This window comes from Aspergillus steynii (assembly GCF_002849105.1).
Source record: "Aspergillus steynii IBT 23096 chromosome Unknown P170scaffold_8, whole genome shotgun sequence".
In the NCBI taxonomy this organism is placed as follows: domain Eukaryota; kingdom Fungi; phylum Ascomycota; class Eurotiomycetes; order Eurotiales; family Aspergillaceae; genus Aspergillus; species Aspergillus steynii.
Window position 1 is genome coordinate 1,133,191 of NW_020194405.1, and position 16,049 is coordinate 1,149,239.

Consider the following 16,049-nt stretch of genomic DNA (forward strand, 5'->3'; position numbering starts at 1 on the left):
TGTGATGAAGGCATCATTGTCTGCGAGATGGTGGCACAGAATGGAATAAAATAAATAATAATACTAAATAAAAAATAAGATAAAATAAGTAAGTGACAAAACGGAGATTAAGATCTTCATGGCTGCAGTCTACCGCAAACCAGGTTCAGAACCAATAAAATCCGGTGGTTCCTGGGCCTGCGAGGGGAAGTACAAAGCCAAGAACAATAGATTTTCTTTTCTTTTCTTTTTCAGCTGTATAGATTAATTTATTTATTCGGGGTTTATTTTATTCTCTATTCGACCGCCCTCCACCTGAGTGGTAAATCAGCCCTGCTGATCGATTTATCAGAATTGTCCCGTGCGCATGATGGTCGCATTTCTTTGCTTAGGCTTTGGCGTTGATCTGCGTGACCTTGATTCATTCATAAAACTTTCGATGTCTCTGTTTATATTTAATTGGGGCTTAAGACTACGAGTATCTACTTGACAGAACAGATTTGGGGAGGATGATTATCGCCTTGGTTTATTGTATGTAGAAACACACAGATCTAAATGAGACTGGCCAACATAAGGAAGAGAAAGGAAAAAGAGAGACAGAGCGCATCGTACATACACTGCTTGTCATTAACCCAAGAAAGTAAACCTGAAGGGGAAGACAAAATCCAATCCCAGCCAGTTTACAGATCAGGCGTTGGTTTCGATCGCATAGTTAACACGCCCCTTCCTCGTGTCCTCGTAGATGACGAACTTCGCATACACCTCGATCAGGGATATCTTCAGGTAAACTCTACTAATATGAGCAATAAATGGTTCCAGCACAGCTTCTTTCGCCAACGGGGCCATGAATATCTTGAACTCCACCCAGTCCGCGACCTCTTTGAGCTTCCGCAGCTCCGCAACCAGGCCCCGACACCGCCGCACATAATCGTGATGATTATCTGTCGGCGTGTACTGAAGCTTCGCGATATTCCTCAGAATCGGGGCCGTCGAGCGATTGCACAGCTTATTCCAAATCTCCGTGCGCTTGCGCTCCTGGGGGAACGGCTTCATATGCTTCAATTGACTCTGGCCCGGGGTGGAGACCATCGCCGCGATGGCCGGGAGCGACCTCGCGATGACCTCCCACTTGAAGCTGTCGAATCGCCGGAGATAGTCCTGGACCAGGGGTCCGTCGGGGTCCGTTAGACAGCGGGTCGCTCGCACCTCGTTCACGGCTTCGACGGGGATGCCGTACTCGTCGCTGATTGCTTTCTCGCCTTCCTCGAGGAGGATCTTGTTCTGTGCATCAAGGAGAGGGGATAGCTCTAGTCCGCTGAGTTCAGTCCAGAATGGCCATACCTTGGTGTGCATGGCGAAATCGAGCGCCTTGGATACTAGGTGGTTGTTGGGTTCGAGTTCGGAAGGGTCAATTTCGTCTTCGGGTTGTTGTTGTTGTTGTTGTTGGGGTGGTGGTCGTGGTAGGTACTTGTCGATGGCCTTTGCGAGTATTAATCCGAATATGATCCAGATGTGCACGGCGAGGTAGCATGAGGCGATGTGGCCTATGGAGTCCATTGTTATAATTGCTGAGAGACGGTTAGGTGTGAATAGGATGGGTGTTGGGTTCCTGGCAAGCTCTAGGGATCTATCTGGAGGTATTTATGTAGAGCAGTAGTGATAGGCTGGGAATTTGAGTTGTTTACCGGAAAACGCCGCCTCGATGATGTCCGGTGGTATAATGGAGTGCTCCGAAAAACGTCATGTCTGTCTCATCGAGGAGTTGGTGAAAGTAGAAAGTTTATGCATAACATCGATGCATCCTGCACCATAGTGGAGTCTTCCTTGATGCATGCACTGGGCTATTTGCGATATGATTAACCAATGATCTGCTCGTGTTTGACTGTATCGGACGTCTAAAGTATCAATAACACTGCTTTTTTTTTGTACTGTTATCGAGCTTGATTTTCTGCTTCAGAGGTCTTTTGCATCTAATTGAAATAGCTATATATCTATGGGTCTATGAAATTCTCGTCTATAATCTTTGTCTCCTCGGAAGCTCTCCAATATGCGCTCTCCATTGATCATCAATGCTGATTCGTTCTTGACGAGGTACTCCTTTCCAGGCCCCCCTCAATTTTCTCATCCGTGCTTCCCAGTTGGTCAGCTCGTCTTCAATGAAGCTGGCACTGGCGGCGGCGCATCCAGACACATTTTCCATGGGAACGAGGTGGCCACAGGGAAGGACAGCTTCCTTCACGCGCCCCTGTGAAACGCCACCATTACCACCAAGACCAGTACCAGTCGCTTGTATCTTCTCCTGCCGTGCAGCCGGCGTGGAGAATGGCGAGTTCTCGCCAAAAACGTAGAGAATACTTGGATTCAGCTCGGGAATATGACGGAATATATGCGCCGGTTCAGGCCGATAGAACGGGAAATCGTCAATTTCACTCGGGTGCACCTCGCCCTGCGGGGTCCCGCGAGGAAGCCCAGACCGCTTATCTACATAAGCGGAGCGCAGGAATGTGAACAATTCTTGGGCTTTGGTCGTGGTTAGAGTCACGGGTTGCTGGCCGTTCTCGCTGGCCTGAGGATACAGCTCGGTCGGGGTGTCTCGCAGTCCGTACTCAACCCATTTCTCCAGGACCCGTGGGTCCCATGCTTGGTAGAAAGAGCTGGATTGGAATTTCTGAAGGGCTTCTTGTCGTGATGGCCACCAGTCTCGTCGGTATGTTGTGGGAAGCGCGAGCGTCTTGCTTGGGTTCCCCGTTTGGATTACCGGGTCGACTAAAACCAAGGCTTGGAATAGGGATGGATGCATCAGAGAAAGGTGGGCTCTGGTGTATTATGTTAATTGATGTCCTTGGGCTTGACTGGGGAGACACACAGCTGCATTCCACCCATGCTATGCCCAATGCCAATGATGGGATGGGGCATTTCATCCTGGTATTGATTCACCAGCGAGAAAAGATCGCGACCATGGTCCAACCAGCTCGCTATTTGACATGTCAATGAAGTGCGTGATGGCTTGCTAGCCCGGTAACGTACGATCGTCCCCTAAGATGGACTCATTCAGAACACCACTTTGGCCCTGATGAACCATATCGGCAATCCAGATGGATCGGATCCGTCGATTGGCGGCGCGTAATTTCTCATATATCCCATCCCACAAGGGCTCGTAGAGCTCCTGCAAGTTGTTAGTCAACCAATTCCTTGTGGTCTCGAGCAGAATGCGCGCAGACGCCGCGTTACCTTCGGGAAACCATTTCCATGCGCCCCTATGAGCGTCACATCCCCTTCTTTAGGATTGAGGTTATCCTTCGGAATGTATTGCTTGACAGCGAGTCTTAACTGGTGCTCATGTCGGGGCTCAACCGCCCCAGGGCGTTCGCGTATATTCTGGCATCGAGCCTGATGCTCGATGACCTTGAAGTGTGACATCTGTCGCCTTACTAATGCCTTTCCAAGAGATGATGAGATGGGACGCACGCGGCTTAACATTGCTGAAGGCATATGTAGTCATAAATTATCATCCCCAGCAAGGACGAGTTGTTTGTTACTCTTTGATCTGTCGCCGAGTTGCCGGTGATTAAAAATCGCGAGTTTCGGACTTCTTGCCGAGGATGAGCAATCCCGAGATGATCCATCCAATTATTGCCCCAGAAATGGCAACGATGCGATCTCCGATGGAAATGGGACCAAATGAATTGGCATCCAGAGAACGCCCTGCACGCCCTGTCTGATGGCCCGACACTAAGCGAGATGCCTCGGGCCATCGGATGTGCGATTGTGCCTGTGAAAACATGCTTAGTTATTGAAACCCACTGTACTTGTTAGAACGCTACTTCATAAGGTGATGGGGACGATTGCCATATACTTCGGAAGTAAATGTAAGAGTTACGGAGTAGAGTCTATACTCTATCAATCCGCTCTCATGACGGGAGATCTGTTTCAGTTACACGGGCCACGGTGGAGGTCATGGACCGGGCATTTGGCTGACCCGAGACGTGAGTGGCTGGTGCCATCCTGGAGAAAATATTCCGTATTCGAGGATCCGAATGCACGACAGCAGACAAGAAGCATGGGCGTGACGATGTCATCCCGCCTGGTGTCACCTCTGTGAGGCAGCCAAATAAGGGCTGTGGTGATAGAATAAAAGGAAGTGGCTGTATGGGGTCTTCTGCCCGAAGCCGGCGACGATGACGATGACGACAGAAATGCCACGGCGGGCGGTGACCCCGAGCACGGCCCAGGCACCAGGGCCCCAAGGCCCCAAGGCGGCATGCTCAGGCTCAACTGATCCTCGTGCTTTCCCCGACCTTTTCAGCCCGCCGAGCTTGTCGTCGCCAACTCAGCCTCGCTTCCTCCTCTGACCGTTGCGCCTTCGTCCTCGTCATCCATTGGACATCTCCGTCAACTTTCTCCTGTCATCCCGATCCCGGATCCTCGCGTCTCTCCCCTCGTGCTCCACTCGATCCGCCCACGACTCGGTTGGTCGCTCACCGAAGCTCTGTGCACATCCTGGTTGAGAAACAGTCGCCATCCCGCCTAGACCGTGTCGGTGCCGTTCCTTATCCTGATCGTTACTATTGAGACCTTCTTGCGAATCAGTGGGGGTGCGATGGTCCTTCCTACACTCTGCCGATGAGCTCCATGATTGAGGGCAGTGATGACCGGGCACGAGCGGACGAGCTCGACTTGGGCGAAGAGGATCATGAATACTCCCATCCAACGCCCAACGGCGCTCCGGATGATGCGAAGCCAACTAACGGGCTGGGAGATGACTCAATGGCATACATTGATGACGATCTCCCAGCTGTAGACAGCCCCGATTTGACTCCCGCGAAAAACGCCCCTCCCGTTGACGAAGATACGAACGATGCTCCGGTCTCTCCCCGTCCCGGGCAGCCTGGTGCTCCCGGCAGCGTTGACGAAACCGCCTCAACTCCAGATGATACCCCTTCTTTACACGTTTGTCACCAGATTGGCTTTTCCTGGTCCTAGAGATTTCGCTGATAGCATTAGGGTTCCGTACTGTCCTCGCAAAGCAGCAGCGCTTTAGCCTTTCGAAGCTCTCCTCGCCCCAGTCCCAGCCCCAGTCCTTCGCACCGTCCTTTCGACCTTCGTTTCCAGTCCCGGCTCTCCTCCTCGCCGTTAGGCGGCTTCCGCCCGTCGTCACCGTTTCTGGCCCAGATCCACTCGCGAAAATCGTCCCTCACTAGTCGACTGTCCCCGGCCACCGTCAATTCCGATTCCGAATCTCCGCAAGGTCCGTGGGATGTAGTAAGATGGACCAAATTAAGGAAGATAACCGGACATGCATTTTCGGAGGTGGGAAAACGAAACTTTGGTTATCCGACTTGCATGGCTGTGTCTACGAGTATTGTGATCGGGACGTCGAAGGGCATAATCTTGGTATTCGATTATCAACAGAGTCTGCGAACGATAATCGGATCCGGAACCAAGGGTAAGATTATAATCCCTACTTCAAACATTTGCACTTGCTAAGCATGGTCTTTTCTCGACATTAGCTACGGAATGCGGAGCTATCATGTCGCTTGCGCTTTCTGCCGACCATTCGACAATCGCTGGTGGCCACAGTTCGGGGGATATATTTACGTGGGAAATATCGAAGTCGGCGCGACCTTTTCTTCATATCCCACCCATTCCGACAAATCAAGTTGACTCTCGCACTTCGGACGGACATCTTTCCGCATCGTCGGTGATCCATGTGGGCTTTCTGGGAACCCGACGCACTGCGTTGGTGTCGGCAGACACGCGAGGCATGGCCTTCTCTCACTTGGCGACTCGGGGCACCGGCGCACTGGGGCGGACGGTGAAGACAACTAGGATTCTGGGGCGATATCCGCAACACGTTGGGCATGGTAATCGGCTGCGCAAGCCAAGCTCGGTCCTTGCCTTTTCGCCTCTACCTCTGGGTAATGTGGATCAACCAACCGACTCTTTGGGATTGGTTGCCATGCTGACACCGTACCTTCTGGTCATCGTTTCGACCACCCCCGTGGCTCAAACGCAGCACAAAGCACCCCGTCCAAAGGAGGTTACGGCCCACGGTGCAATGACCGGAGCCTTGGCCTGGTTTCCTGCCATCCGACTGAAGGGCAAGGATTCGCAGATTTCAAAAACCAAACTGGCTTATTGTTGGTCGAATGTGTTGACGGTCCTGGACGTGTCGGAATTCGAAACGGACGATGTACCGGACAGAGATAGGCCTCCCAGTCTGGAGTTCAAGGCCCGAAATCGCTGGAAGGCGGAGGAAGCAATTGTTGCCGTCCAGTGGCTAAGTCGCTCGGTGCTAGCAGTGCTTACCATTACGCAACAGTTGCTCATCCTTGAAGATTATTCCATGCGCGTAACCGATGCGATCGACCTTCTTAGTCGACACATTTACCACGTTGACCTGTTCTCCTCTCAACTGCATTCACTGGTTGAGCAGTTGGACGAAGAGGACACTTCAATGCACGGCGTGGTAGCAGATGCTTTTTTCATGTCTTTCCGCTCCTACAAGGGGCGTTTGTTTCTGTTGGGCCATAATGAAGCCTTGATTGGGAGCCTCTCAAACTGGGCAGATCGATTGCTGGCGCTCATGGAGGCGGGCGATTTTATCGGGGCCATTCGACTGGCAACGTCCTACTACCAGGGCAGCGGAGAAAAGCTCACTGTTGGTTTACCCGACGAGGATTCCCTAAGGCAGCCAATCGTTCGGGAGAAACTCCTGGAGATGGTGTCGGCATCTCTGAAATACGCGTTCGGCCGGAATCTAGAGGCGAGTAATGAGCGACTTGACAGTCGGCAACTCGAGGAATTGGCCGAGGTTTCCATTTCGGCCTGCATCTATATGACCGACGAAGATTTTCTTTGGGATGAGGTCTTCAACTGGTACGAGGAGCATGAATCGCAAGGAATCTTCCTTGATGCTCTTGAACCGTATATCATCGACGGAACCGTGCGGTCTCTACCTCCCACGGCAGTCAAGGCACTTATCAATCATTTCACTACCAACCATACGGCCAGTCGTTTGGAGGAGATCATCTGCCTTCTTGACACGACCACGATGGATATCGACCAAGTCACGACGCTCTGCAAGCACTATAATCTATACGATGCCTTTATATATGTCTGGAACCGCTGCCTGGGAGACTACGTGGGCCCATTACAGGAGCTCTTGGGACTTGTTTTATCCCAAGAGAACCTGGTCAATGGCGACTCCATGAACGGGATCAAACAGTATACAAATGCCACAAAGATGTTTCCATACCTGTCGTTTGTTCTTACTGGTCGCATTTATCCTACCGGGGATGATATGGAAGAAGCGGAAGCTCACCGGGCTAAGGCATCCCTGTACGAGTACCTGTTCTCGGGGAACTCGTCTGGTGCAGAGTCAGTTACCCAGTCTGGGTCAAATGAGTCGTACCCGGATCTTCAGGCTATGCTAAAATTTGATACCTCTGGTTTCATGAGCATGCTTAACGAAGCGTTCGAAGATAGCTCTTTGAACGAACAGGAGCCGGATGAGACCTCGTTCCAAGGACTCTCAATCAACCGACAATATCTGATCAGCCTTTTGTTGCAAATCATGACACCTGAAACCTTCTCCCTGACTGAAACCATTTATCTCGACATGTTCATTGCTCGCAATCTCCCGAAGTACCCCCAATATATCCTTCTTTCTGGAACCACCCTCCACCAGGTTCTGGAGCGGCTGTGTCAGTATCCAACCCAGGAAATGGCGGAAGATTGCGAACTCAGTGCCGAGTATCTACTGTCGTTCTACCACCCGCCAGACATTCAAAGCATGATTCCCCTGTTCAAGCAGGCTCGATTTTTCCGGATCTTGAAATCAACCTACCGTTCGGAGAGACAATTCCCGCAATTGGTGCTGACCTACCTTGAGGATCCAAACGAACAGAGAGAGATCTTTACTTGCCTACAGGACTGCCTTCGCTCTGGTTCCCGAGTTGGTAAGAAGCAGAGGCGAGAAGTCATTGACGTGGTAAAGAGCCACGCCTCTCAGTTGGTGGCGATCGATGTCGAAGCAGCTGCCCGGACAATGCAGGACTTCGCACCGGAGACTCACGAAACGATGCTCAATGCCCTCCAAGACGATACTTTCGGACAATATCGATACTTGAATGTCATCGTAGAACCTGCATCGCGATCCACCGCCGAGGGCCGACCGTCGAAATCGACCGAGAACTGGGTGATCGAACGTTATGTGCAGTTGCTCTGCAAATATGACCCTTCTCACGTCGCAGACTTTGTGGATGAACTTCGGGTTGGCGACGTGCGCCTCGAGGAGCTGATGCCTTCAATGGAAGAGAGTGGTGTGGTGGATGCGGCAGTCATCCTGCTCGCTAGACAAGGCCAAATTCGAGCCGCTATGGATCGTCTTGTCGCTCATCTGGGGACGCTGGAATCGGGTCTTGTCGGAATTCTTCAAAGCATCCGGGAGAGTCCAGATTCGGACAGCACCGCAGAAGCCATCGATGACCTCGTGGAATCCTTAGACAAATATACACGAGTGGGAACATGGCTCTGCCAGGGCCAGACGAAAACCGCTAAAAAGCCCCGAGCCGTCGAAAGAAATGGTGGCAGAAAGACCGCTGTCGATCAACCGCTCTCGTTTGATGAGAACCTCTGGCTGGATCTGATCGAGGCCATTGTGCGCACTACCAGCAGCGTCTTCGCGTTGATCCAGAAAGAACAGCAGTCCGACCACAAACTGACCCATCTCGCTCCGATGACATCCCAAATGGGCAGTAATGCAGCCCAACTCATGACCTCCTTCCGTAGGCTGGTCCAGCAGGTCTTCACTGCGCTGCTCTCGAGCACGGTCAGGGTTGGCGGATCGTCTACCCACGAGCGCAGCGATGTGGCTTTTCTGCGGATCTTGCGCGCATTCCTCACGCGTGCCGCACAATGGTCGCCCTCTCTGCTCGAGTTGCGTGCCGTTCTTGCGTCCATCTTCTCGGCCTATACATACGAGAAGTCGCTGCTGTCCCTGGCCAACGGCATGCTGGACCGGGATCTATTTGTCCATGTGGACGGGGTAGCGCGACTGCGGCAACGGGGATGGCGGCCACGGGGCCAAGCATGCGAGATTTGCCGGCAGCGAATTTGGGGGCCAGGGGTCGGGTCGCACCACTGGCAAGCCTGGGAGAAAAAACAGGCCGATGCGCAGCAGCGTCGCATCGCTCGCCAGCTCCACGAAGGAGCTGACCCGGCCACCACTCGAGGCAAGGGTAAAGCCGCAGCAGTAGCGGAAGTTGGTCAGACGTTACATCCTCACGAGGCCGAGCATGCGGAACAAGCAGGGTCCTTGGATAATACCGCGGATGAGATGCAGGGGGCAGTCGGAGATGGCCGTGAGATGCCGATAGGGCCAGCGGTTGTGTTTTCTTGTCGACACCTCTATCACCGACACTGCCTGGTGAAATTCGGTCCTTCGAAGCCCGAGAAGCAGGGCCCTTTTGCGCCCCAGTCGGAGTGGGATCACCTCACCTGTGCCATTTGTCCTGTACATACTGAATGAGCGAGCGATTTTACCATGTTTACGAGTGTGGGGACGATAATAATACCTCTCTATCCTATTCTTATTCTCTTTCCTATTTGTTCGTGCTTCGGGGGTCTGTTCTGGTCATTTCCGGTGCGCGAGTATCTCTGCCTATTTTCTGACTGGTGGGGAATCACAGGATGGCGACCCATGGCACCCCGACCAGGATGTTCTCCCGCTGTAGACCAGGTCGACCCGGGTGGAAATGACTGTCGATCGTAGTCCTAAATGAATGAGATGAAGCCGAAGAGGAATGGAGAGGAATTGCCCAAGAGGGTTTGGGCGAGTCACCTGCCGGCGGGCGTCCGAAGCGCAAAGTGGACGATGACCGGCCGATCTTCTGCACTCTCGTCTCTCGTCTCTCGCCATCCAACCTTGTCGCCGCTTGGCTTTCTTCCTTCTGACTCGCATCACGGCTGCTTTCCCTTGATCGAGATGGCGAAGACCGCCGGATCATCCTTCCAATTTCCCCCCTGGAGTTGCTCGTTCCGCTTCCTGCCACGAGTTATCTCGCTGCTCGTACGCTGAATGGCGGGACTCGATTTCCATCTGATTCATGCCGTGTCAGGGCATTCGATAGTGCGAATAAATGACCTCGCCTCAGATCCAATCACCGGGAGCCCTGAGGAAATGAAATATCCGGTTCCACCAACCTTATTTCGCCAGGGGCCAAATCGGCGTTTCCTTAGTCGCTGTCATCCGTTGTTCTGCCCTGCCGTGCAATCCGGCCCCTTCTCGGATTACACGCTGCCTCTAAATCCGAAACATTGTTCCTGCGATCCAGAAACTAGCCCCGATCTAAGGATTGGCTCTTTTTTCGCGCGCCGCCATGGATGATACATCTTTTCAGTCCACATGCACGCTGCAGCAGGTCCGAAGGCCATGTCGGCTGGGCGCATCATGGCGGAGCGCCACGCTCCAATAGCGTCTTTGACATATTGATATGGCCTTGTCCATTGTGTATATATGGACCGTGGCCCGCTTTGTTGGATTCAAGATCAAACTACTCTGTAACATTCCTTGGCCTGTTGGCAAAACCCTCTTACACTCCTTCCCTTTGTCTTCTGGCTTTGGGGCGCCATTCCTTGTACTTACTCTGACCTTCTTCTTGTATATATTGCCCTGTGCAAGTCCACAGTCGGACTCTCTTCTTGGATTTTGTCATATTCAAGAATCTTACACTCCTTTCTCCCTGGATAAGAAAGCAACATGCAGGTCTTTTCTACTCTTCTTCCAGTCCTGGGATTTTCGGCGCAACTTGCCGCTGCAGCCTATACTCTGCAAGATGACTACGGCAACGGTTTCTTCGACAAGTTCGCCTTCTTCACCGATCCTGATCCTACCAATGGGTTTGTCAACTATGTCGACCGTGATACTGCTCAGAATGCGGGTTTGATCGGTACGGACGGGTCTATCCATATGGGCGTGGACTCTACCAATGTGGCCCCGGATGGCCGCCAGAGCGTGCGCATCACCAGCACCCAGAGCTACGACCACGGTCTGTTCATCCTGGACCTTGACCACATGCCTGGTGGTATCTGCGGAACCTGGCCTGCCTTGTAAGATCTCCACCTCTCATCTCGTGCCTTACTTTGATACTAACATCGACCTAGCTGGCTCGTCGGCCCCAACTGGCCCAACAGCGGCGAAATCGATATCATCGAAGGCGTCCACGACCAGACCAACAACCACATGGCCCTCCACACAAGCGACGGCTGCAGCATCGACAACTCCGGCTTCTCCGGCTCCCTCACCACCAGCAACTGTTTCGTCGAGGCCCCGGGCCAAGACACCAACGCGGGCTGCGGTATCGAAGCCCCCTCGGACCAGTCCTTTGGCTCCGGGTTCAACAGCAACGGTGGCGGCGTCTACGCTACCGAATGGACTGGCGACGCCATCAGCATCTGGTACTTCCCTAACGGCAACGTCCCCGCCGACATTGGCAACGGAAACCCCGACCCTGCCTCGTGGGGGACCCCAGACGGACGATTCGCCGGCCAATGCGACATCAACGCCCACTTCCAGGGGTTGCAAATCGTACGTCCACCCTCCCCCTCCATCCCTGATACCCGTAAACCTCCATTCTCCAAACAAATCTAACCAACTATCTCCTACACAGGTCTTCGACACCACCTTCTGCGGCGACTGGGCCGGCAACACCTGGGGCTCCAGCTCCTGCTCCACCCAGGCTAACTCCTGCAACGACTTCGTCGCCAACAACCCCGCCGCCTTCACCGACGCCTTCTGGACCATCAACTCCCTCAAGGTCTACCAGTCCGGCGACGCCGCTGCCAATGTCCTTCCCACCCCGTCGCCCAGCAGCTTCCCCGTTCCGTCGTTCACCCCGGCCCCGAGCGGTACTCCCACTCCTTCGTTTGTGAGGAGGAACCGTCGCGGCCATACTCATGGTCATGGGCATGGGCACCGTGCGTAGAGGGAGTTTGTTATGATTTGGTTTTGGGATTTTGATTCTCATGAGAGGTTGGGGTTGGTTGGGTATGGAGCTACTTAGGGATTGATGATTGATTGTATATACGTATTTTCTTTCTGATTGGATTGGTTTTATCTTCTATATATACCCTCTTTTTTGGCCGAATACATTCATTCGTTTGGACATATGGACGTGATTTATATCGTAGGATTGGGAGCGCGTGAGAAACGAACGCACTATTAAAACTATAAATGATATCGTTATTGCAAGACATCTATATACATGAGTACATTATTTCATCATGACAGCAATAAACACATGCATGTGCACACACGCAGATAGACAGACAACCTTGCGCCAAATAAGACAACATGCAACTGTATTAATCACAAGGACGTTTCTATCCCATCCTATGCGCGCCATTCGCAAAAGCAAAGAAAGACATATATGTGAGAAAAAAGGGGAAGAGGAAACTTTCTATGGTTTATATCCAAGAACATCTCTCTGGTCATCTGTAATGCGACCCCATTCGAGAAGCAGTCGGAAGAAATAAATTTCCATGTCTTCTTTCCGCAGCGCCTTCTCGGCCCAGTTGCGTCCTTCCTCGGCAATCCACTGGCCCTCGACGTCGTGTCGCTCCATAAGGGCCTGACTCGAGCCAGTGGCGACATTTACGCCGGCGAAGTAGGCCAGGGTGCTCCAGAGACCATGCAGACGAAGGTCGATGGGGACGAAGTGCAGCCAAGGGGAGAGGCGCGAGTCGAACCATTGACGGAATAGACCGGTTTTGAAAGGGAGACTGTGGCTCTGCAGGAAAGGAAGGAAGCGGCCACTGAATCCAGCGCCGTCGGCGTCGAAGAGGTAGCGATGCTCCCAGTGGCTTTGGAAATCGACGGAGGGCGATGTGCCAAGTTCCTGCTTTTGTTCTTCGCAGTCTGCGCGACACCGGACGACGTTGGTAAGATGGACGGTGGTGTTGAGTCCGAGGATTTCGGAGGGAGTACGGCCATCGAGGACTTGGTAGGAGAAGGTTTGGGAGTCGTTGGCAGGCAGGAGGACAGAAACCTTGTTGTGGATGTTGTTGTTGACGAGATGGGTCAGGCGCTGGCGCGGCATGCCCTTCCACTCACCGTTCCGGCTCACGCCTTCCGAGGTGCTGCCGATCCAGAACAGATCGTTGGTTTTTTCCGTGTAGTTTGAATCCGGGTGGTCATCAGATGGCTGGTATTGGATCTTATCGACGTAGTTCCAAGGACTAGGGAACATGATGTCGTTGAAACCGGATATTGAGCTCTGGCTGAACAAAGGGATAAGGTCCTGGGTGACCTTGAATGAGGCCGGCGAGATGAGGAACCCGTGGAGGTAGGCAAGATCTGGCTGGTGACAGATATCGGAGCCAACATTCCAGTCCGAAGGAAACTGTCCTATCGAGTGAGGACGCGTACATCCCAAACATAAGCTGTGTCGATCCCAGGTGCGCTGGGAGCGAGCCTTTGAGGATGGCGGACAAACAAGGCTTGCATAGCGATCGAAGATGTTTTTGAAGGAACTATCTGTAAACATGGTTTCCGTTGTCTGGTCAGCTGGTTCGATCGGGGCCCATTTCTCTGCACGGTCTGCAGACCACTCCTTCACTATACTGTCGTCGGAAGGTAGTGCATGCGATCTAGCTTCTTCTCTCAGGACCGACGCTTTCTCCCAAGGCACCGCAATTCGGGGCTCGTCATTCAAATTGAACACCAGATCCATATCCGGGAGGTACTGGGCGAAGTTCTCCATCATCTTGGCCGCGCTGCTAACCATCCACGCATGCGTCGGCTTGATACCTTCCTGAACTCTAGCCGTGCCGTTGCGAATGCTGACAGCCCCGACTTCATTGTAGGGGTTTGTGGCTAGCTTCTGGGTCATTTCTCGAATCTGCTGTGGGGGCAAGCCGCGGAATGGCAGGAGATTGGAGTAGATTTGATCGAATTCGTCGATCACGACCGACGACCTATTTGTGGCATATTCGTACCATTTATCGAACCCCCTGAATGAATATTAGCATCAATACGCTTTGAGATGTCGCTGGACCTAAGACTCACGGTGGTGGATGCTGGTTGTATTTCACTCGGTACTGCTCAACGGCTTGCGTTAAGTTGTTGCTACTGTGGGCTGCCTTGGCCCAATTCTCATGGTGTGTTCTCGCATCGTAGACGAGCAAGTCGATGGGATGTAGATTGACCAGCCCGGGTTGATGAGCAACCAAGATCAATCCAATGCCAAAACAGAACGAGAAGAGAAACCGCAGAAACATGTTGAACCTATATAAGAAATCGGGCTCATCTTCAGAAGCTGTCCGAGCAAAGAGATACTCGACAGCTCCAATGAATGCGAAAAGTAGAGCAACAAAAGCTCGGGAAGCGAGGATTGGCGGAAAAGGCTCTTGACCGTGGAAAAGCATCGAAGCACAGGAGAAAAAGACTAGGACGAAGCCACCGAGCATAGAGAGTCCAGTGGCGCCGTAATAAGGAATCTGATTGGTGAGCATTTGAGCGAACACCAGGACAGTCAAGAACACTTACAATGTGAGACGCTGAGACGACGACGCAAGTCACCAATAGTCCTTGTCCCACCGAGCTTCTCAGGTAGTGGGAAGTAACGACGCCGGCATCATCTGTGGAGATTGCAGCTTTCAATATAAGCCCAATAATTGTCCAGAGGACAGCGACTCCCTGTGAGCGATTTGGATTAGCATGTGCCGGGTAATCCTTTGATGCACGTAGTGACAAACTCACAAGGAAGCTAAAGCCCCATGACGCAAGGGCTTGCTTTCTCTGCGCGTCTCGATGTCGAGTCATCTCTCGGGATAATTCAGCGGCACCGATCACAAGAAGCGTGTCCAGAACTGTGTTGATTATACTCAACGCCCGCAATTGCGAATGCAGGCCAGAAATATTTGCGCACACGTAGGTGGACTGCAGGCCATCTTTAAAACTAAATGACAGATATCCCGCGGTCGTGAGGAATAAGGCGGATATGACATAACGTAGACGGCTTCGACATAAGAAGTAATACGTCCGACTAGCAGCAATTACTATGACACGGATAAACTTAGTTGAAGGAAGGTCCGAGGTGGTGAATTTCGGAACCGATTGGGCTCGTTGGTTGCGCCAGAAGTCGTAAACCGCGACAAGAAATGGGATCGCGTACTACACCGCAATTGATGTTTATCAGCATTTGTCTCCGTCGGTCCTGAGATTCGTGCGCTTACTGCATATCCGGTGGGCGCGCATTCTGTTTTGGAGGCTATCTGACGGTAAAGAGCGATTCGCAGGCAGCCGATGCTTGAAACCAGAGCGATTTTAATCCAATTAAAGCGGTTTCGGGTTGTTGCACCGGGGAGGTCGCCACCAAGGCTAATGGGCGACGAAGGCACCTCTCCAGAAGGCTGGTCGCGCTCTGTGAGGGGAATGGCGGAGTACTTGTGCGACACTGAGGGTGCTTGTGGTATATAGGAGATGAACCTGCTCGAAATCAAGAGAGAGATTCCTGCGAGGAAACATGCCAGTACGGCCGAGCTTAAAGGATGATCTGTTCAATCGATATCTGTTAGTCGCAAAACATTTTGGGGGGGTATAAGTGCGCTTTTCCCACCAAACCAAACTTGCGCACTTGCCAGGTCTGGAACATTCGTTTTATTTCTTCCAAATTGACTTACCAAAGGCAAATGTAGTCGTGTAAGTCGTTGATAAAAATGTGCAGCTCAATAAAAATATCCTGGATACCGCGGTCAGCGAGTGTGTTCAAAGCAGTGGACAGCAACAATGGCCTACCCGATTGAGGCTCGAAGGCCCAGCTCAGGGGAGAAACAAAGCATCGCGAACCCAATTACAAGATAGGAGAATTTCACAACATCATTGCATGAAGGCAATCAACAACGTGCAGGGCCAGGCACTGCAGGCGGACGAGCAGACAAGCTCCGGCAAGGGATTTCGAAAAGGCTGGTGCCTTGGAGGGGGGGGGGGAGGAAGGGTAGGAAGAAAAAAGGGTTCGTTGGGTGGAGAACGTCAAAGGGGGACGGGGAAAGGGTGAGGCGGAGAGTTA

The 16,049-nt window shown here is 52.4% G+C and overlaps 5 protein-coding genes across 5 annotated transcripts; 2 read left to right on the forward strand and 3 right to left on the reverse strand.

The window, feature by feature from the left end:
* Positions 1 to 666: 666 nt before the first annotated feature.
* On the reverse strand, positions 667 to 1,536 carry P170DRAFT_429806 (uncharacterized protein; the record flags this gene model as incomplete). Its single annotated transcript, XM_024847916.1, has 1 exon — positions 667 to 1,536. The coding sequence occupies one exon, from the start codon at positions 1,534 to 1,536 to the stop codon at positions 667 to 669; it is 870 nt and encodes a 289-aa protein (XP_024700405.1).
* Positions 1,537 to 1,993: 457 nt separating this feature from the next.
* On the reverse strand, positions 1,994 to 3,399 carry P170DRAFT_479631 (alpha/beta hydrolase; the record flags this gene model as incomplete). Its single annotated transcript, XM_024853700.1, has 4 exons — positions 1,994 to 2,795; positions 2,846 to 2,954; positions 3,007 to 3,145; positions 3,211 to 3,399. 4 exons carry the CDS (start codon positions 3,397 to 3,399, stop codon positions 1,994 to 1,996), a joined length of 1,239 nt encoding a protein of 412 aa, XP_024700406.1.
* Positions 3,400 to 4,289: 890 nt separating this feature from the next.
* P170DRAFT_440240 (CORVET complex membrane-binding subunit VPS8) lies at positions 4,290 to 9,556 on the forward strand. The gene is made up of 3 exons (XM_024850033.1): positions 4,290 to 4,929; positions 4,984 to 5,425; positions 5,490 to 9,556. The coding sequence occupies exons 1-3, from the start codon at positions 4,612 to 4,614 to the stop codon at positions 9,509 to 9,511; spliced, it is 4,782 nt and encodes a 1,593-aa protein (XP_024700407.1). The 5' UTR covers positions 4,290 to 4,611; the 3' UTR covers positions 9,512 to 9,556.
* Positions 9,557 to 10,741: 1,185 nt separating this feature from the next.
* P170DRAFT_429809 (glycoside hydrolase family 16 protein) lies at positions 10,742 to 11,966 on the forward strand (the record flags this gene model as incomplete). The annotated part of the gene is made up of 3 exons (XM_024847917.1): positions 10,742 to 11,091; positions 11,146 to 11,569; positions 11,652 to 11,966. 3 exons carry the CDS (start codon positions 10,742 to 10,744, stop codon positions 11,964 to 11,966), a joined length of 1,089 nt encoding a protein of 362 aa, XP_024700408.1.
* Positions 11,967 to 12,440: 474 nt separating this feature from the next.
* P170DRAFT_366755 (putative capsular associated protein) lies at positions 12,441 to 15,822 on the reverse strand (the record flags this gene model as incomplete). The annotated part of the gene is made up of 7 exons (XM_024844774.1): positions 12,441 to 13,992; positions 14,048 to 14,478; positions 14,528 to 14,677; positions 14,741 to 15,154; positions 15,217 to 15,536; positions 15,664 to 15,722; positions 15,779 to 15,822. The coding sequence occupies 7 exons, from the start codon at positions 15,820 to 15,822 to the stop codon at positions 12,441 to 12,443; spliced, it is 2,970 nt and encodes a 989-aa protein (XP_024700409.1).
* Between the last annotated feature and the right edge of the window lie 227 nt (positions 15,823 to 16,049).